The sequence below is a fragment of the Centroberyx affinis genome, unplaced genomic scaffold, assembly GCF_046629955.1.
Source record: "Centroberyx affinis isolate AG114_WGS23_722 - 3 ecotype Tasmania unplaced genomic scaffold, CSIRO-AGI_Caff_v1 ptg000405l_1, whole genome shotgun sequence".
NCBI classification, from domain to species: domain Eukaryota; kingdom Metazoa; phylum Chordata; class Actinopteri; order Beryciformes; family Berycidae; genus Centroberyx; species Centroberyx affinis.
This window is the reverse complement of record NW_027279072.1, coordinates 217,695-240,408: the sequence shown is the minus strand read 5'-3', so window position 1 is coordinate 240,408 and position 22,714 is coordinate 217,695. Positions and strand designations below refer to the sequence as shown.

The 22,714-nt window shown below is 39.7% G+C and overlaps 3 protein-coding genes across 3 annotated transcripts; 1 reads left to right on the top strand and 2 right to left on the bottom strand.

The window, feature by feature from the left end:
• The first annotated feature begins 5,362 nt into the window (after positions 1–5,362).
• On the top strand, positions 5,363–6,301 carry LOC139641854 (olfactory receptor 6N2-like). Its single transcript, XM_071516470.1, has one exon. The coding sequence runs from the start codon at positions 5,378–5,380 to the stop codon at positions 6,299–6,301; it is 924 nt and encodes a 307-aa protein (XP_071372571.1). The 5' UTR covers positions 5,363–5,377.
• A 4,766-nt stretch (positions 6,302–11,067) lies between these two features.
• On the bottom strand, positions 11,068–12,000 carry LOC139641853 (olfactory receptor 6N2-like). Its single transcript, XM_071516469.1, has one exon. The coding sequence runs from the start codon at positions 11,998–12,000 to the stop codon at positions 11,068–11,070; it is 933 nt and encodes a 310-aa protein (XP_071372570.1).
• A 6,919-nt stretch (positions 12,001–18,919) lies between these two features.
• LOC139641856 (olfactory receptor 6N2-like) lies at positions 18,920–19,852 on the bottom strand. The gene has a single exon (XM_071516472.1). The coding sequence runs from the start codon at positions 19,850–19,852 to the stop codon at positions 18,920–18,922; it is 933 nt and encodes a 310-aa protein (XP_071372573.1).
• Positions 19,853–22,714: the final 2,862 nt, after the last annotated feature.

Sequence of the window (22,714 nt, the reverse complement as noted above, 5' to 3'; positions counted from 1 at the left end):
GTAATAAGACATAGTTTGGTCAACATACAGTTGATTTACAGATTCTGAAAGCTGAAGACCCCATGTTTTCAAAACAGTATAACATTCATATCTTCTATTAATAGACCATCTTCTGTCGCGATTTTTCATAACTGGGGGGTATAATTTCTGGGTACTTTTTACACCCCTGGTGATTTATTTCCTGATAAGGCAAAGTTAACATTACTTCTAAAATCTAGCCTGAAGCCTACCACTTTATCCTCATATCCTATCAAACTATTTCTGATATCCTACAGAAATCTGCAGGAATTGATGCTGTGACATTTCATACTGTACCTTGCCAAGTGATCATATCCTACAGGGAGAAAACTTCAATGCAGTGTGTAGCTAGTGCTGGAGGTATTTTGTGTAGCTAGTGCTGGATGTATTTTGTGTAGCTAGTGCTGGAGGTATTTTCAGTTTAGCTCCACTAGAGCTACACCTAGTGGCCAAAATGATTGGCTGTTAGTTATATTATTTTGACTTAATGAGGAACACGCAGAACGACAATGTCAGTTGTCATAAAGTACTATGTCATTTTGAAGCAGAAAGTGTCATAACATATCAGTATGACAGTATATGTCAACTGACCACTATGTCACTTGACATAGAGGATGATGTCAATTTGACATTGAAAGTGACATAATAACCCTTTATGACCATGTGGAACAAACATTTATGACTGGTTATGTATGTTTATGTCAGCTGTCATGTAGTGCGTATGTAGGTGTTATGAATGCTTATGTATACCCCCTTCAAATGAAGTGTTACCGAAAGCATGTCCCTGAGTTTCTGCCCATGTGCATATGGCTGTATGGAGCTCAAAGTCTGCACTTTAACCTAATAGTCATTCTTTCATTTGAAATCCAATGTATATAACATTCTTAAATTCTTAAAACACAAAATGTAGAACTCTGGACTGAAAATGAACATCATCAGTTTTGAAAAAAAAACTAAAGACCCACCTGAAAGGTATTACATTATCGGTAAAAAAGTTATTACAATATCAGTCAGGACATTTTATTACATTATTGGTCAAGTTATTACATTATTGGATTTTATTACATTTTCGATCAAGTTAAGTGCAAATTTTATTACATTTTCAGGCGTTATTACATTTTCAGGAAATTATTACATTATTGGGTGCTACAAGGCTGCCAGTAATATTCTTTTATCATGATAGGTTAAAACTAAATTAGGATTATAACCAAACAGAAACAAGGCTGGACAGAAAGGTAGAGATTTAGAGAAAAATTCCCCCAACAATTCAGCCACAAATGTCCATAGATGCCTAACCGGGTTACAAAACCAAAACATATGGGAGATATTTCCTACAGCATAGGCACAACACTCCTTCCATAAAGACTAGCGTAAAGAGAAGACCATTTTGATAAATCATTTCTGATTGGGATTGAGGACAGATCATTTTCTTTTACAATACGGGAGAGACTAGGTCAAATTTGAATGCCAAGATAGATGAAGCCTTTGGAATCAAAGGAGAGTGGGGGTGGTAAAGATACTAGCATAGCAGTGGAGTTGAGTGGCATAATAGCAGTCTTAGTCCAATTGATTTTATAGCCAGAGAGGATACCAAATTCATTGATTAGTTTTAGTAGGTGGGGGAGTGAATTTGAAATGTCTGAGAGATAAAGTAAAATATCATCAACGTATAGCGAAATTTGATGTGTTGTGTCTTTGATGATGATGGGAGATATTAATTGGTTTTGTCTAATTGATTGGGCAAGAGGTTCAAGGAAGAGGGCAAAAAAACTGGGAGAGAGAGGGCAACCCTATCTGGACAACGTAAAGTCAGACGCACCCGGGTGACCTGTTTGAACACGTGCAGTGGGACCATCATAGAGTGTGCGGACCATTTTATTTTGCATTTTGTAAAATAAAAGCACATATTCAGAGCTTACATGTTCAAGTTAGGCTACTAAATGATAAATGGACATACTAACAACATACTGATCACTGATATCTGATCACTAATATGACAGATTAGGATGAATAGGATTAATTATTTGTCCTTACCTAGTGACAGTAATGTGTCTAGTACAATCCAATGGGAGCCTAAAGAAGGGAAATATGCCAGAATCTGCACTGCACTCACATTAACTCTCTGAGTGTTGAGCAGTGTTATAAATTGCTGATTAAAAAGTGTTACCATTTACAAATGCCTTTAATACAGTTTGGAGAGCAATTTTAGGTTTCACTTTCATTGTAGTGATGCTGACTTTGCTAGCGCTTAGACCCTCAAGTGGCGACAGGCGGTATAACCGGTATGGCCGGTGTTGAGGGAAACACATGTGCACATTTCGTCACGTGGTGTAACACAGTGTTGTCATTTGTGCAGAGCACTTGGTTTGATGCAACAGATATCCCTAATGAGCATGTGACAGAATCGTTGTGATTTAGGAATGAGATCGCATAGAGGTATGAATCCAGATCGCGTTTTTAATACGATTAATCGTGCAGCCCTATCAATATGTCAGTCAATCTCTAGCCAACTCCTACATCCTGTGGGGAGAAAATGAAGACCTGAAGAACATTAACAGGTCTAAGCACTATTATCATATCTTCCTCCTGATTAAGTGGTTGTTATTACTGCCATCACCACAAGTCCACAGGGCTTAGTTTTGGGCAGCTGGTATACACAACTTCTATACCAGTTGTGCCCACACTTTTTCATCTACTGTTGTGACTCATCTGGTTAGATCTACTACAAAAGTCAAAATATGTTGCTTACCTAGTCTCCCTACATGATGATGATGACAGTGCACTGAGAGGGTGGCATTGAGAGGTGCTATTGTGCTTAAAAAAGTGAAGCCCGAATATAAGACGACCCTGATTATGAAAAAAATCTTGTTTTTAACAACGAAAAGCATTTTTTGGCAAGAATTGGCGCCATCTGCTGTTGTGAATATGTAATAACAGTTAAAAGCCTGTCTTACCAACTCAACTCGACTCGACTCTACTCACCTTTTTTGGTTTTCCATTGGGCAAGTACCAGGTACCAGGTACCATATTACCTGGTACCTGGTATCTGGTACCTTTTTTGGTAGCACCTCGAGGTTCCAAGCAAGCTGAGGCGATACCAAAAGGTGACGTGAAAACACTGCAGACTACTGATTGGTCAGAGAGAATCGTCATCATTGCACGACAAGGGACATCCTGCACAAACCCGCCATATTTAAATTTTTTAACTTAATTTAACTTCACTTAATTTTAACTTAATTAACTACTATTAAATAACGCTAGCTGCCAGGTTAGCTTACCCTCTTGCTTCGCCTTTGAGCAACCAGAGTCGTCTCATCGTCTGAGCTTTGATGTAGGATTTCTCAAACGCTCTGTTTTTTTCATCAGTCTTTTGTCTTGCTGCCTTCAGCCTCTTCTGAAATAAAATCTGTCTCCTTGCTGTGACTAACAGCCAGCCTTCGATACCATGCAGTGGAAAAGGGGCATTAGTCAACCAAAACATGACATGTCACAACCACAACCAGTGCTTAAATGGTGGAAGGCACTTTTAAGCTGTTAAACTTGATAAAATGGCTAGATATAGGTAGTTCCAGAATTCCAATCTCATACAAAGCTACACTACTAGTAATTTCCTGACATATGAGCTCACCAGCCTCTCTAACGTCTTGAGCCACATTAACAAAGGCAACGGGCCCAACTGCAAAGACCAGAACTTTAGCTCGCCTAGTAACCTTGATCTCTCTATGTCCTCAATGCCTCCAAGTAGCTGCTGTCGTATCTCCTGAACCTGCTCCCTGTCATTCAGATTTATATCATACCATCTCCCAAGACTTCTGACAAGCTTCTCTAGAACTGTTGGTAAAGCTGCCTCATCTGTGTGAAACCTTTTGGCTGCCAGCTTCCCCTTTCAGTAACTGGCCACTCTATTGGGCCCTCTTCAGTCATGTCAATGTCAGTGTCTGTTATTGTTTTACCTTCCTGTGAGTCAACTTGTGTCCCTGCTTACACAGACTGGGGTATTGGTACAAACGGGCATTGGTAACATTTTATTTCACTAGTGCACTGTTGACTCTCTATAACTTTAATATAATATTTAATATCATTTCTTACATATGGAATTGTTTTATCAGTCTAGTAACTGTTATATAACCCTAAACAACCAAGCTTTTTATGTGGCTAAACTTAAACCTAACCCTAACCCTAACCCATTCCTTTCATGTGGCTCTACTTTTTTGTCTTTTTGCTTTGTCCATTACATACCCTGGATGTCACCAAGCTCCTGTACCCCTAATGACAGTGGGAATTGCACCGTATGAACTTGGAAGCTGTGTGGAAAACTGACTCATAGCCAACAAGTTTGGCGTGCACAAATGCACTGTAAAGTTTGTGTACCTATTTTGGAAGAGCTTGGTGCTGGTTGCGTAAGATTTAGTCAAGGTACCCACATTGGTACAATGCTGCGCAGCGCTTTGAAAATGTGCACCACATCCCTCAAATATACCTGTCCCGCTGCCTTCAGATGGCTACAGGGATTGCATCAACCAAAGGAGAAGGCCTCATACATTCATGTGGTTTCACATTATTTACCTGTTCACTTGTACGGCGGGATTCGGACAAAGAGGGTGAGTAGGGCTCCGATATTTTCTGTTGACCGTCACGTCTTGCTTTGATTATTCCAGTCTTTTTGTTTAATAAACAGTATAAAACGCATCCAGACTTCAGTATGGATTTGTTTGAACACGTCACAGTTAAGAGCCTACTTAGCCTCTTAGCAGCCTTTTTCATTAAAAGTAGTCGCTACACCAAATAAAGCCAAGAAAATAGCACAGAACGCCAGCACTTGCGCTAAAATGTGGTCTGAGTAGGCAGGATCGCAAGCACAATTTTCAATACCAAAATTGCACTGTACCACACGATTAATATTGACACTCCATTTTGGTGCGAGCAATGTCATGGCGAGCCACGAAAAGGTCACTGTGCATGATCTGCGCTGGCATGAAAATAGGACCCTTCATCTCAAGAAAAAATTACATGTGGACCCACCCTTGTCCAAAACCAACGAAGTTTCAGGCCTCCCAATTTTGTTGAAGTTGCTGACATATTGGAAGGTCCTGGTCCTGAGTGTTTAATGAGATCCATGGAGGGTGAAACAGTCTATTTAATACATTCCACATACTCGGACAGTTCACTTTCTGAATTCTGGAGTTGACTGAGGAGAAGACACACTAAGTGCATTTCAAGGTCAGGTAACTGTGAATGAATAATGCTATCCAATACAGGCTATACATTGATGTAGTATTATATGTTAGTAAGTAACTGAATTAGGGCGATTAACTGATTAACTTTTTTATTTATTGACATTTAGTTATTCACAGCCTCAATGGAAGATGAATTAAATGTAACATATATAACTCTCGGAGGGCATGTTGAAGTGTACAAATACAGAATACTTTATTTTGTGATCTTGTTTACAGTATATATCCTGATAATCTGCAGTAATTCCATTATTGTATACCTAATCTGTTTTCACAAAAGTCTCCATGAGCCAATGTACATTTTCATTGCAGCTTTGTTACTGAACTCTATTCTTTACAGCACAGCTATCTACCCAAAGCTTTTGATTGACTTTCTATCTGAAAAACAGATCATATCTTATCCAGCCTGTCTCTTTCAAAGTGTTATATTTTACTCTTTTGGTGGATCAGAGTTCTTACTGTTGTCAGCCATGGCTTATGACAGGTATGTGTCTATATGTAAACCTCTGCAATACCCAACTATCATGACAATAACAACTGTCAAAATTATTCTGGTGTTAGCTTGGCTTTTGCCTGCTGGTGAGGTTACAGGGACAATTTCATTGAATGCTAATGAAAAACTCTGTAAATATATTTTGAATGGAATCTTTTGTGACAATGCAATTTATAAACTTCAGTGTGTGAGCTCAACAGCTCAAAATATATTTGGTGTGGTCATTTTGCTAAATATTGCACTTTTACCTATGCTTTTCATAGTTTTTACATACACAAGGATACTTACAATTATCTACAATAGTTCTAAAGATGTCAAGAAAAAAGCTGCTCAGACATGTCTACCTCACCTGCTGGTTTTAATCAACTTTTCCATCTTGTGTACATATAATATTGTTAAAAATAGACTGGAATATGATTTGTCAAAAACTGTACATTTAATAATGACTTTACAACTGGTTGTATATCATCCTCTCTTAAATCCAATCATATATGGACTCGCAATGAAAGAAATTTCCAAACACCTCAAGACGTTGTTCTGTCAAGCGAAATACTGATAACGTATGTACAGCAATTTCTTATGTAATAATCATGCATTATTATTCAAAGGCATTTCAGATAGCCATTTGATTCTACAATTAATACACAGTAAAAAGTATGAACATCTCCCACAAAATAATGACTAATATATTTGCTACACTTAAAATTGTGATTACTTGCAAAATTACACCTTTTTATTCTATCAAGCTTCCCTATCTTCTTACAGGGATAAGTGAGAAGTGATTTAACAGTCAACAGTAAAATGCATTAAGGCTTAAAACATGTCAATCCTAACCTTGAGCACAAAATTGACATTTATTTTTGTACATTTTTAATGATGAGTAAATAAAATGATATTCAAAGAACAAAAGTTTTTTTCTGGTGCTCACTGTCAATGTGATGTAGTTGAGATTGTAAGGTCTGTATTTTATTGACATGGTGCACTACCGTATGGTAGGCCTACATAGTGCTCCACATATTATTTTACAGATTTTGAATAGACAATATAATGAATTGAAAATAGCAAATGTTTCTTATTATTTATGATCTTAGCAGTTCTCTGCTGATCTGTTGGGTTCTGCCATTGAACAAACACCTGCTAACTTAAGAGAGAGTGGCATTTTAGTTCCTCAAGCTGGGGCTTTGGGACCTGTGTGTTTTGCCCCTGAATGGAACAATTGAATGCCTAGGGTAGGGCTATTCAATTAGTTTGGAATGGGGGCCAGTTCATGAAAAGGATCCCAAATGAGGGGCCTGAGAAATATGGCTTGAAATATGAGTAATCACATTAACAGCTACAGATACAGTAAAGTACAACAACATAGGAGTGCATATATTGTATTTTGTAAATGCATAACAACAACATCAGTGCATTGTTTTGTATCAAGACACATAGGCCAAACGCATTTCTACATTCAAATGGCAATATACACCATGTTCAGAAATCAGTCCAGGTGAGCCATATCACAGACATTTAGAATTTTACTCATCTAACCAACAGACAACATCCACTTAAGTGCACACAACTGTACCAACAAAACTTGACAGTCCCTTAATTGACCTCTCTTGACAATGTTGATACAGTTTTGATACAATACAAATTGTTGTTCTCAGAAACATCAAACTGTTCCTCTGCTCCACCTACTGGCTAGAAGCAGAAACACTGCTAAGGAGATTTGATGACTGAATACAAACAGGGCTTTTCATTCTAGTGTTTTTTCCTTCCTCTTTTTTTCTTCTAAATTAGAAATAACAATAGTAAAATACACTGCCCCCAAATAAGTCCACACACATGGACTACTACTCACATTTGCCCATGGAATCTATATTGAAATTGCATCAGACACCTTGTAGCACCCAATAATGTAATAATTTCCTGAAAATGTAATAACGCCTGAAAATGTAATACAATTTGTACTTAACTATATCGAAAATGTAATAAAACCCAATAATGTAATAACTTGACCAATAATGTAATAAAATGTCCTGACTGATATTGTAATAACATTTTACCGATAATGTAATACCTTTCAATATAATAAAACCCAATAATGTAATAACTTGACCAATAATGTAATAAATTGTCCTGACTGATACTGTAATAACATTTTTACGTTTATTTTTATATTTCATGATTGGAAATATAAACTCTAAGCTTTATGTAGAATTTGAAATTTACAACAGATGGCAAGTGGAACATTGTTATTAGGCAAAGATGCATTAAACTAAAATCCCTATCAATGGGAAATGAACCGGCCCATACCCATGCTGATTGGTCATTGTGCAAGGATCGTCCATTAGACCAGAGTGGATCTTAGATTAGACACCATCAGAAGATTTGTAAAAAGTAGAAACTTTTTGACTTTTACTCAATTGCACCCCCACGGATTATGATGGGGGGATCCAATCAAAGATTTTCTAGTTTTAAAGGGGGGGCCTGACCAAAAAAGTCTGAGAACCACTGCTTTAACTTAAGTATAATTTCTGGGTACTTTTCACACCCCTGGTGATTTATTTCCTGATAAGGCAAAGTTAGCATCACTTTGTGTTGAGAATGGTACTGTCAAATTTCTGTGAGCACACAGCCTAATTGTTTTGGCAAGCGTGGGAAAATAACACAACTGCTGAGCGCCTGTCAATATTACGTGGTAGAGACAGGAACAGATTTAATTCTATGAATATGCTACGTTGAGTAAAGAAGCCAAACTTAACCATACTTGTTTTATATGTTTATTTCGTTACAATATCCCACAGAACAGAATGTTGAACTCAACATGACATGACAGGGCAAGTCAATCTAATCGAAACAGCCATTTAGGCTACAGTAACTTCTCCTCAACTACTCTCCTCAACAACAATCTCAGTTTAGCTCCACTAGAACTCCACCTAGTGGCCAAAATGATTGGCTGTTCGTTATATTATTTTGACTTAATGAGGAACACGCAGAACGACAATGTCAATTGTCATAAAGTACTATGTCATTTTGAAGCAGAAAGTGTCATAACATATCAGTATGACAGTATATGTCAACTGACCACTATGTCACTTGACATAGAGGATGATGTCAATTTGACATTGAAAGTGACATAATAACCCTTTATGACCATGTGGAACAAACATTTATGACTGGTTATGTATGTTTATGTCAGCTGTCATGTAGTGCGTATGTAGGTGTTATGAATGCTTATGTATACCCGCTTCAAATGAAGTGTTCCCAAAAGTTGTTTTGTTGGATTGTGGTTGTTTTCATGAGGCAGTGTATTGTTGGAAATCTATGGTATAGAGAGTGAAGAGGAAGATTTAGGGAACAGTTACCTGGGGTCCCCAGTGCTGCTCAGAAGCTTATCTGACCTGGAATGGTCTCCCAAGGAGGAAGTCCATCACCCACTCAATAAGACCAGGATGTAGCTGCATGTCCCTGAGTTTCTGTCCATGTGCATATGGCTGTATGGTGCTCAAAGTCTGCACTTTAACCTAATACTCATTCTTTCATTTGAAATCCAATGTATTTAACATTCTTAAATTCTTAAAAAAAAAAAAAGTAGAACTCTGGAATGAAAATGAGCATCATCAGTTTTGAAAAAAAAAATGACCCACCTGAAAGGTATTACATTATTGGCAAAAATGTTATTACAATATCAGTCAGGACATTTTATTACATTATTGGTCAAGTTATTACATTATTGGGTTTTCTTATATTGAAAGGTATTACATTATCAGTAAAATGTTATTGCAATATCAGTCAGGACATTTTATTACATTATTGGTCAAATTATTACATTATTGGGTTTTATTACATTTTTGATCAAGTTAAGTGCAAATCTTATTACATTTTCAGGCTTTATTACATTACTATTACTTTAAATTATTACATTATTGGGTGCTACAAAGCTTTAAAATAAAATATAAAAAATTTAAAAAAAAAGAAATTGTATCAGACATTTGACATTTGAATTAAGAATCTGTAGACAAATTTTACAATTTACCAGTGGCATCGCCAGGGTCTTTCTTTCGGGGCTTAAGCCCCGAATATTTTGAGATTAGCCCTGAATATTTTTGATCTGTTAATATGTCCTCAGTGAAGTTTTACATTGTTCAAGATTTCTGTCGCCTCTCACCATCCACGCTCCATTGTGAGCCTGTCTACAGTGTGCGGGCAGATCTGTGCTGCTCATCCCACAAATGCATGTTCCTTACAAATGGAGCACCATCTAAAAGGGAAATAAACAGGCTTTCCAACGGTATAAAATGTATTGCCAAGAAGCATTGTTACAACAGAGAAATAATCTACCAAACACAAATTTCCGAACTTTTTGTTCGATGTTTATATTTAAAGTTTTATATATTAATTGATAACTGTGTCTCTGTTCAATTTTTGCAAAACCTGAAATGAACAAGAGAGAGGAGGAGACAGAGACAAAGAGAGATGAGGGGAGGAGACAAATAAGTGTCAAGAGAAGAATTCAGGAGGCCGGCCTGAAGAGAGAGACAGACAGACTACAGTATACTGTATCACTGTTGGCCTGTACAGACTGCTGCTCAAACTGTTTACTATGCTGCTTCATTTACACCCATGTAAGTTCGTGTCAAATTACACCAGATTGATGCATTTTGCTGTTGAAATTTTTAAAAAATTCTCCCGGGGAGGATGCCCCCGGACCCCCCTACTATGGTTCTGTGACTTCCTCTGGGCTGAGCCCCGGATGTTCTGAAATCCTAACGCCCCTGCAATTTACCCTACACAGAACACCATAGTGATAAAGTACAAAGCTGGTAGCTTATATTGGCAATGAAAACCAGAAACATGTATATTCATAGAATACCGCTTTATTTTAACATTTTTTTATGCTTATTATCAGAATGAAAGCATTGTGAAAAGAGGTGAAATTATCTATAGTGTCTAACTTGTGCCAATAAAATAAATATAGTATATAGTATGATATGACAAAATACAAAAATTCTCCTATTAGTTGTGCACTCTTTTGGGCAAAATTAAACCATTATTGTTTGATGAATAAAAGCAGCATTTAAAAAAAAAAAATGCAAAGACCAATATGCTAAAATGCCATCAAATATTTGCCATTTTCCAAACATGCATCATAATGAATATATTTTAAAAAAGAAAAAAGAGATGTACAGCGGTGATTATTTTTCCTTGGACATGTCAATACTTCTTATGATGAACCAAGAACAAATCTCTACATGAAATGTATCCAAAAGGGACATATTACATATATCAATACACAATGAGCATTGAAAGAATGTAACATCTTGAGTTGGTATATTAATTTACTTTGTCTTGGCAGAGCAGGCTCTTTACCTGTTTAGAAATTTCTTTCATTTTCAGCCCATATATAATTGGGTTAAAAACAGAAGAACAAGAAATCAACAATAAATTCAAAATGAAATTAGCCATCTGCGGTATAGATGTTTCAACTCTGATTTTGATAGCTTCATATCCAGACAACATGGAAAAGTTGATAAAAGCCACCAGATGGGGCAAACATGTCTGGAGAGCTTTTTTCTTTTTCTTTTTTGAACTTTTGAGAATGATGATCAGGATTTTTGTGTATGTGAACAGTAAGAAAAACATAGGTATAAAGATGAGATTTATCACCATCAAAAAACCATATACATTAATCTCTGTTGTGTCTCCACAAGTAAGTTTTGCAACTGAATAAAAATCACAATTAACTTTTTGAATCAAAAGAAACTTGCAGAGTTTTTGTCTAGTTGCCAAAAGGGCTGAGCCTGCCAGTTCACAGGCCGGTAAAAGCCAAGCTAAAACCAGAATAAGTTTGAGAGTTGCTGTTCTCATGATAGTAGGGTATTGCAGTGGTTTACAGATGCATACATACCTATCAAATGCCATGGCTGTTAACAAGAAGAATTCTGATCCACCAAAAGAGTAATGAAGAAAAGATTGAAAAACACAGAATGGGTACGATATGATCTGTTTTTCAGACAGGAAGTCAATCAAAAGCTTTGGGTAGAAAGTTATGCTGAAAAGAACAGAATTCATTAATAAAGCCGCAATGAAAATGTACATAGGCTCATGGAGGCTTCTGTGAACACAGATTAGGTACACAATTACTGAATTGCTGCAGATAATGAAAATAAAGATTGTTAGCATGAACACAAAATAAAAATAGCCATACTTGTGCACGTCTACATACCCTCCTAGAGTTAGGTATGTTGTATTTAACCCATCTGCCATGAAGGGAGAAATCTTGGATGTCTATTGAAATCAAAGGGATGAACACTGAATGAGAATCATGCATGACACATAAAAAACTGTCAACTTTGAATGCGGTTAATAATATTTGTAAATACAAGTACCAGCAATTTGTGTTTATTCCATTCAGACTTACCTGATTTTTAAATGCACTCTGACTCTGACGGCTGTGAAGACACATTCTTCAGGAAGTGCACTGAATGTGTTGAGTGTTGTCAGTTTTTATGTGACAGTCCTCTTCTCTGTGGATCTTTATACCTCCACTTGAGACCAATTCCACAAAGGAGGCTAAGAAAAGCCTGGCTTGAGTTAACCTAACAAACACAGTTCCACAAAACCAAACTTCCAGCTAATGTAATCAGTCCAACTCAAGTCTGTTTTATCAAGATATGTGTGTTCACAACTTTAAAACACAGGCCGAGATGTCAACCATGGAGCACTTCGATTAACAATGTAAATAAGAGATACTTGATGTTCAAGGCCACAGAGCAGCAGATGCTCATCAAATTGTATGGTGAATAAAAATATAACAAAAAAAGGCAATACATCGCCATTAACAGTTCAGGTTGTGAAAAAGATCAACAGAGATTGAGTTACCAATGAACACATACGACTTTAAAGGCTATATATGATATACAGTATGTGCTCATCACTCATCATTTGTCTCATTACTGCAAAAGAAACCAGATTAAATACAATTAAAAAATCATTCTACATAATTCACAAACTCATAATTATGACATAATAATAAACTACTTCTGTCCATGTTAGATATGGAAACTTAACTTTAAGCGTAACATATTTTAAGAAGCAAATTATCTCACTTGTCATCTTCTTCTCTTAGAAGGCTGATATTTTTTCCATTTTACGTAATAGCCATAGTCACAAAAATCTTCATGCCATGGCCTACGCATTGGGAAAACATAGAGGTACCTATTCAAAATTTACTTTTTAAAACACATTTTCTCAAATTTTGGGGAAACTGTCTCAAGTTGAAGCGGCCCAAATAAAAAGAGCTGAATGAGAGGATGAACCTGACATGAATATACTTCATTATATAGCTAACTGGCCGACACAAGAGACATTTAATTTACAAGCCATTGAAAAGCCATTTTGTGTTGGGGAACAATTAAGAATTTAACTGTAGCTTAGGCATCTAATCACAAAACTATGAGCCAATTCAAGTGTCAATCCAAGCTAGCACAGCAGTGTCCATCTGACCACTAGTGGTAGTCAGCTCAGCACCACACAACTGGATATTTATCTACATAATCCACGTGCCTATGGTAGCCTGTAGGGTTGCCAGATTTTCATCTTGGTAAAACCGGACTTTGTGTGCGTGCTGATTTATTTGAGTCCATGTGCACGTGCGCGGATGTGCATATAGAGCTCAAACCCAAGTAACCTATTCAGTTTTATCGGTAACAGTAATTCAGTTTTATCAGTAGCCTATCATTCAGCAGCAATATTATACTTTATATGCCTGTTAATTATTATATTCGATATTGAATTCATTGATAACCTTTGGAAACAGTTGGCCAATACACTCATCCTCAGGCGGAACGCTTACAGTCATATCAATGCTGTGTAGCTAAATCAAAGTGAGCCAGTAAACCAACTAAATATAGTGAGACTAAAAAATTACAGAAAAGAAGAAAAAAGTGTAATCAAATATGTGATTCTTCTCATGCTGATCTTACTGAGCTGTAAGTGTCTTTTACAAAGCTTAATGCACAGCTGACACAGGTAAAATATGTATATTCCCTCAAAACACTGCAGGTACCTGATGTTACTATTAGGTGTGCGTGCATGTGACCCAAGCACATATTTTGACCATATTTGATTAGAGAGTTTAAACGCAGATTACAATGATCAAACGATGCATTTTGAATGACAACTGTCAATTGCCGTCATGATAAATTATTTGCTCTTTTTTATTAAGGGGAGTGAGCTGATACTTTCTCTAAGCGTGTTAAACATCATATTGCATCCTGGCTTCTGTAAGTAGGCTTCTAAACATATAAAAAACACAGACACAGAGACCCAAACTAGTCGGTTAATATCCGACGTGTGGAGAAATCCCGGCGCAAGCGAGAGAGAGAGAGAGAGAGAGAGAGAGAGAGCGAGAGAGAGAGACAGTCAGACAGACAGACAGACAGACAGACAGACAGAGAGAGAGAGGGGGGGGGGCAGACAGACAGTCAGACAGACAGACAGACAGACAGAGAGAGAGAGACAGTCAGACAGACAGAGAGAGAGGGGGGGACAGTCAGCTTGCTTCTCTAACCTTTTTATCTCCATCATATAGGTCCGATGATAACGTAGCCCATTCAAAACTTTGCAATATGCGGCCAAACAATAAAACACCCACCCACGTGGGGTGATATGCTCACTTATGATTGGTGCAATTACCCCGGCTCTAGTCATGAGCCCATCAAAGCGATTTAAGCTTGTTAAAGCAACAGACAGCCACCCGTGACAGGGAAATATAGGCAGGGCGAGAATTATTACTTACAGAATGATTTTGACCGGACATTTAAACGTCTGGTCGAGCCTTCTGACCGAACCCGGACAATGCAGCTGAAAACCGGACAGTCCAGTCACAAACCAGGCATCTGGCAACCCTAAGCCTGTGGCAAACAGTTATACATCACTACAGTACTGATTTGTATTGACCATGAGGATAAATAAACCATGCTAATGTGAATAATACGAAGTGTGAGAGAGCTCAGTTCTCTTTCATAGCATTCGTTTTGATGTCTCACTATGGGATACGTCCCCATGCGTATCTTCAGAAGCATTTATTTCACTAAGACATCCCTGAGTGGCTGGCAGTCGTGATGCGTGCGTCAGGACCCTCCTCCTATATATAGGGCGGACCCTGCGTCACTCGTCAATCAATCATCTCTTCTCGCTTCAGAAGCTTGTCTCTCTTAACTGTTCACAGACGGAGCGCAAAACTCCATCACTGAGCACTAGTTTTCCGCTGTTGTGTTGGGCTTCGTCTTGCCTTCTCCATAGGTAAGAGATTGCGTTCACTCAAGTCTGTCTCCAAACAATAGGGTTGTTCGCTGTGGTTAGCTCCTCCAGGCTTTCCACACAGCTAATTCCGGTGGCTCGCTTGACTGGCTACCTCATCATCCTGCTCCGACATTTAGCACTCCAGCTAAATGTCGACAGCTGCAAAGCTGGCCCACACCATGGGGGAAGAGAAAACTGGTGCTCGTCTCTGCAAGTGTGGGATTAAGATATAGAGTAAAGACACACACCAGGTCTGCTCCGCTTGTCTTGGGCTGGAACATGCCCGGGCAGCTATCGATTTTCCCAGCTCATGCGGACATTGTAGCCAGTTTACAATGAAGAGCCTCCGACATCAGCTAGCTTGCCAAGCTAACCTCTCGGAGTGCAATCCTCTCCTCACTATCACTAACAAGGAACATCAACCCAATTAGAGTGATGAGGAGACCCTGAACCCAGCTAGCCAAGGCTGGGGTTCGGCGTTGGATGTCTCTAAGCTGCCCCTCCTGCTGGATTGTGAGGAGGAGGAAGGGTCCATGGGGGAGGAGTTTCCTGTATTCAATGAGGATGACGATGACTGCTCTTTTGTGTCGCTGACTCGCTGTCGACAAGCACAATGTGTGCAAACGTGCTGCCCTGAAGCTGGAAATTCCATGGTCTGCCGTTGCAGCAGAGGTCCCCTGATCCCTCTACGAGGGGAAGAAATTAACCCCAGGCCAAGAGGACTGTGAGGCAGCTCCTCCCAGCTTTCCCGGAGCTCCTGGAGGAGTTTTCCTCCTCATGGCGAGGGCACCCATATTCCAGTAAGGTCCTCATACCAGGGGCGTCTCCCTTGGATTTTGAGGGGATGGAGAGACATGCCATGGCCTGCCTGCCTGCCATCGATCGTGGTGGCCCCCCTCCACCCGACGTCGTTCGCCGCTTCGTCCAGCACGCCGACCTTGCCCTCCAAAGCAGACTGGTTTCAGTCCACCATGACTGAGAGGACGTATAAGATGGCAGCGGTGGCACTGATGGCACTAAATGTCACGTCGATTCTCATGGCTTACCAGGCGGAGCTCTACGATGACATGGCTACAAAGCCTGATCCAAACATGTGGGACGAAATTACCACGGTTACCGACATCTGTCTCCAGGTTCACCTGACCAACCTGTCAGACAAGGAGAAGGAGGACGTCCTTGATGTCCCCGTGGTCTCCGAAGGGATCTCCGGCTCCGCACTGGCTGCTATGCAGAAGCGGTGCAAGGCAAAGAAGATGGAGGATAAGGCATAGCAGCTCTGTCTCCCCCAGAAGGCAGCGCCTACGGCGGATAGATCCTGCCCAGGTGGCCACCAGGCTGAACTCCCCCTTCCAGATCCCCAAGCGCCCGAAAGCTCAGGTTCCCATCCCGGTGTCTCCCGTGGCGAAGAGTGCCTGGTCCAGGAAGGCCTTCCGCCCCACTGCTGCGCAGGCTAGCTGGCCGGATCCGTCTACCAGTCAGCAGGCTAGGGGGAAAAAGAGGCATCTCTATGGTGGCAGGCCACCCCCTGCCCCCCACATGTTTCATAAGCACTCACACTTACAAAATTCCCATAAAGGAATTAAAGTGCCAACTTTGGCACACATTCCAGGCTTTCAGCCGAGGGCGCAGTTAAATATTTATGACAACAAAGAACAGAGAAAACCCTGTGTTCCCCCTTAAAACGCCCCCGGGGGAAGCTTCCACTCCCTCGGGGGTGAAACGGGCCAGAAAGCTGTCCCAGCACTAACAGGTTGCGCATGCGCAGTAGCGCCTGGTTGCACAGATGGGCTTCGGCCGCTGGAGGGCAGCGCTATGCCGCTGCACAGGCTCAGCTCATCTCTCCCCTGTCTTTTAGGGGAAAGAGTTGGGTGGCTTGCACAGCATCAGAGCGTATACTGAAGATAATAACCAGCGTTTACAGACTTCAGTGTGCTTGTCCTTGAAAGACAAGTGACGCAGCGTCAACCTTATATATAGGAGGAGGTTTTTTAGCGCTCTTACTTGGTAAAATCTATTTCACAATAAAAGTACATTAATTAAGAATTATTGGCCTGTGACTTGATTCGTGCGGTGAAATGTCCAGGGGTTTTGCGGGGTACAATTTATTCCTCTTCAATATCCTATGCCCTTGGTTTGTATGTGCTTATGATATGGAATTGAGGGGATAAGAGGATAGAGGAGGGGAGGTTGGTGTTAGGGCTGGGCCAACCTGATCTTGCAGAAATATATGAAATGAACACGACTTGGTGGCACGTAAAATTTTAAGATTGTGTGAGATTTATGTGAAGTAGGCACAACTATAAACAGGTAGTAGTATCACATTGAAGTAGAATGGTGGAAAATGTGGGCGTCATTGTTGTTGTCTTGGGCAAGTTGTTTTAGTTGCCTAACCATAATCTTGAGCCAAACCTTAACCAAAGTTGTTTTACTTGCCTAAACTTAACCATAACCTTAATCTTAACCTTAACCAAAGTTGTTTTAGTTGCCTTAACTTAACCATTAGTCAGCCTGTAGCTGAAAATGGCGTGTCCAATTCGTGCTGTTGCCACAGAATCCAATTTGTGTTATTGTCGCAGGAGCAGTGAGATACAACAGGGGACCATCCTCCAACCCAGAGCTACGTATCACAATGCAGACCAGATGATGATTTGGGTTTCATGATTGTGATTTTGGGTGTCCTTGTATTGGATTTTTTATTTTTATTTTTATTTTTTTTATAATATCTCATATACAGGGGGACAACAGGCTGCTCCCATCCAAGGCAGACCTCAGACCCTCAGAAGGGAGCCTACCTATCACACCATGAATGCCATGGCAATTTCCCATGGGCTATTTCTCTGGCTTAACTAATAAGATCAACAAAAATGTGGATTTAACCTTCCTTAATTCACTCACAACTTTGTTTTGCCGTTCTTTCAAAATCATCATCTTAGTTTCAGTTGCACTTGGTAACCTCCTTGTATGTACCTGGTAAATACCTTGTATTTAGGGTGACTGTAAAAGCAAGGGTTAGCTTATTTTTATTGATAGTATTGTATTGGTAGTATTGGTAGTCCTAGTAATACTAAGAGTAATAGTATAATGAGGACCTGGTTTTAAATCCTGTCTCATTCCGTTTCTTGACTATCTCATCTATGGTCTCTGTTTCCATGTGTATCTTTATGTGAAAGAATTCAAAGATGATGTGTGATTTCTGGCCAACATTTGACCACATTCAGTTTTGATTAATAATCTATACTGTGCAATTTACCTAAAGCACAGTTTATTTGATGAAAAAAATAATGACACCATTAAATAAAAGCAAAATACTAACATTCTCTTATTAGTTGTACACTCTTGTGGGCACAATTAAACCATCATTGTTTGGTGAACAAAAGCAGCATTTTAAAAACAGGCAATGTGATACTTTGTTTAATGACCTATTAGCCAAAAATGCCATACAATATTTGCATTATATCATAATGAATTAAAAGAAAAAGAAAAATAGATGTAAAGCGGTGATTTATTATTTTTCCTTGGAGAAAGAATACTTATTGTATGTAATGAACCTAGTACAAATATCTTTATGAAATGCATCCAAAACAGACATATTACATCTGTCAATACACAATGAACATTGATGTGTTACTTTCTTTAATGACCAATATGCTAAAATGCCATCAAATATTTGCCATTTTCCAAACATGCATCATAATGAATATATTTTAAAAAAAGAAAAAAAAGTTGTACAGCGGTGATTTATTATTTCTTCTTGAACATGTCAATACTTCTTGTGATGAACCAAGAACAAATTTCTACATGAAATGCATCCAAAAGAGACATATTGCATATATCAATACACAATGAACATTGAAAGAATGTAACATCTTGAGTTGGTATATTAATTTACTTTGTCTTGGCAGAGAAGGCTCTTTATCTGTTTAGAAATTTCTTTCATTTTCAGCCCATATACAATTGGGTTAAAAACAGAAGAACAAGAAATCAACAATAAATTCAAAATGAAATTAACCATCTGCGGTATAGATGTTTCAACTCTGACTTTGATAGTATCAAATCCAGACAAGATGGAAAAGTTGATTAAAGACAGCAGATGGGGCAGACATGTCTGAAGAGCTTTTTTCTTTTCATTTTTTGAACTTTTGTAAATAATGATCAGGATTTTTGTGTATGTGAACAGTATGAAAAATATAGGTATAAAGATGAGATTTGTCAACACCAACAAACCATATACTTGAGTCACTTTTGTGTCTCCACAAGTAAGTTTTGCAACTGAATAAAAATCACAATACAATTTTTCATTCAACAGAAACTTACAGAGTTTTTGTCTAGTTGCCAAAAGGGCTGAGCCTGCCAGTTCACAGGCCGGTAAAAGCCAAGCTAAAACCAGAATAAGTTTGAGAGTTGCTGTTCTCATGATAGTAGGGTATTGCAGTGGTTTACATATGCATACATACCTATCAAATGCCATGGCTGTTAACAAGAGGAATTCTGATCCACCACAAGAGTAATGAAGAAAAGATTGAAAAACACAGAATGGGTACGATATGATCTGTTTTTCAGACAGGAAGTCAATCAAAAGCTTTGGGTAGAAAGTTGTGCTGAACAGAACAGAATTCATTAATAAAGCCGCAATGAAAATGTACATAGGCTCATGGAGGCTTCTGTGAACACAGATTAGGTAAACAATTACTGAATTGCTGCAGATAATGAAAATAAAGATTGTTAGCATGAACACAAAATAAAAATAGCCATACTTGTGCACGTCTACATACCCTCCTAGAGTTAGGTATGTTGTATTTAACTCATCCGCCATGAAGGGAGAATTCTTGGATGTCTGTACTGAAATCAAAGGGATGAACACTGAATGAGAATCATGCATGACACATAAAAAACTGTCAACTTTGAATGTGGTTAAAAACATTTGTAAATACAAGTACCAGCAATTTGTGTTTATTCCATTCAGACTTACCTGATTTTTAAATGCACTCTGACTGTGACGGCTGTGAAGACACATTCTTCATGAAATGCACTGAATGTGTTGAGTGTCGGACATTTTTATGTGACAGTCTTCTTCTCTGTGGATCTTTATACCTCCACTTGAGACCAATTCCACAAAGGAGGCTAAGAAAAGCCAAGGTAACCTAACAAATTGATCAGGGATAACACAGTTCCACAAAGCCAAACTTCCAGCTAACGTAATCAGTTCAACTCAAGTCTGTTTTATCAAGATTAGTGTGTGTTCATAACTTTAAAACACAGGCCGAGATGTCAACCATGGAACACTTCGATTAACAATGTAAATAAGAGAGACTTGATGTTCAAGGCCACAGAGCAGCAGATGCTCATCAAATTGTATGATGAATAAAAATATAACAATAAAAAGGCAATACATTGCCAATAAGAGTTCAGGTTGTACAAAAGAGAGAGATTGAGTTACCTATTAATATATAAGATTTTAAAGGCTATATATGATATACAGTATGTGCTCATCACTTGTCATCTGTCTCTGTACTCTAAAAGAAAACACATACAGTTCAAAAATCCCTCTACATATTTCACAAACTCACAACATAATAAACTACTTCTGTTTGTGTTAGATATGGAATATGAACTTTAAGCGTAACATATTTTAAGAAGCAAATTATTTCACTTATCTTCTCTTAGAAGGCTGATATTTTTCAATTTAACATCATAGCTGTAGTAACACAAATCTTCATGCCATGGCCTACGCATTGGGAAAACATAGAGGTACATATTCAAAATCTACTTTTTAAAACACATTTTCTTACATTTAAGGGAAACTGTCTCAAGTTGATGTGGCCCAAATAAGGTGAATGAGAGGATGAACCTGACAAGAATATACTTCAGTATATAACTAACTGGCCGACACAAGAGACATTTTGTTTTCTTTTTCATTTAATTCAGCCTTTTTTTGCCAGAAGTCCCATTGAGATTCAAAATCTCTTTTCCAAGGGAGACCTGGCATTTTTGCATTGGAAAACAATGAAGAGTTTGAAGAGTTTGTAGGGATCTGATCACGAAACTATCAGCCAAGTCAAGTGTCAATCCAAGCTAGCACAGCAGTGTCCATCTGACCACCACACAACTGGATGATATTTACCATATTGTCCATGTTTGGATAATCAATTAGGCCTACTTGTTTAGCAAGCACATATCCTACCATTCTTCCTCTGTTGAAAATGTGAAGATCCAAATATCCTGCCTTGTCTTTTCCTGACACTGACTACATTTACATGCATACTAATAATGGATTATGGCCAATATCAGAGTAAGGCATTACTCTGATTAAGATGTTTAGATAACTTGCTTGATTCCTTTAAATCCCATTTACATGCTACTTATGGTCTTTCAATTATTTGCAGGGGTGAGCAGTTTCTAAATCCATCCCACCACTTTATACTTCTATTGTCCCGCCATCAGCAATTCTACCACAACAAGCCACAACTGTGCTGTCCCATTTCATGTCTGTTGCTGTTATTTTTATCGGCCTATTCCAGTTGCAAAAGGCTGTCCTCTTGACACTACTGGGAGTCTTTTGGAAAGGAGCAGACTCCTTACTGGCAACACCAGTGGAACTTGGGTTGCCTTTGGTTGTGTGACGTTGGTACATGCGCAACTTGGTTTGAGTGGAAGAAATGCGATTACGGTGGATACATGCCTTTATAATGCGATTAAAATCGCAGTACTCCACATATCTTACCTCTTATGGTTACCCCAACTATGATTGGTGACTATGGTGACTAGGGGCAAGTGGCCTGGTTGCTGAAGAATGGAGTCAGGGACCTCAGGTGGACAGCCTGGGGGCAGGGCAGAGGCCGAGCAGGAAACCTCAGGCGGATGGCCTGGGGGCTCGGCAGATGGGTGTAACAGATCTGGAGGGTAACTAGGTTGCAGGAGTGAAGGTAAGAGCAGGTATGGAGGGCGACCAGCAGGCAGGACTGAATGGCAGAGCAGTGCTGGACGACTGCCAGGATGCTGGACGATGGCCAGGATGTTGGCGACGTAGGCGGAGCAGCTCTGGAGGACAGCCTGGATGCTGGCGACATAGACGAGACCGCTCTGGAGGCCAGTGACATAGGCGGGAATGCTCTGGAGGCCGGCGACGTAGGCGGGACCGCTCTGGAGGTCGGCGACGAAGGCTAGGCCGCTCTGGAGGTCGGTGGTGAGGCTGGAGGTCAGGAAAGGCAGCTGGCACCAGAAGATTCGGCTGCAGGTCGGGGCAGGCTGCTGGATAAGCATCCGGCGTCTGGAGTTCAGGACCAGAGTCCGACGGCTGGAGTGCGGGATCGGAGTCCGCCGGCTGGAGTGCAGGACCGGCTTCAGCTTCAGGTCTGGCTGGGCGTCAGCGAAGGTGGCCGACTGGGGGTCTGGGAGTTCAGGCTGCACATCGGCAGGGACGGCCAACTGAGGGTCTGGGAGTTCAGGCTGCACGTCGGCAGGGCTGGCCAACAGGGGTTCAGGCAGGACATCAGCAAGGACGGCAGGACGTTGGCAAGGACAGTTGACTGGGGCTCAGGCAGGACATCGGCAGGCACGGCCGACTGGGATTCAGGCGCGCTGGGCAGCTGAGTCTCTGTGGGACTGGGCAGCTGAGTCTCTGTGGCACTGGGCAGCTGAGTCTCTGTGATGCTGAGCAGCTGAGAAAGCCAGTGGC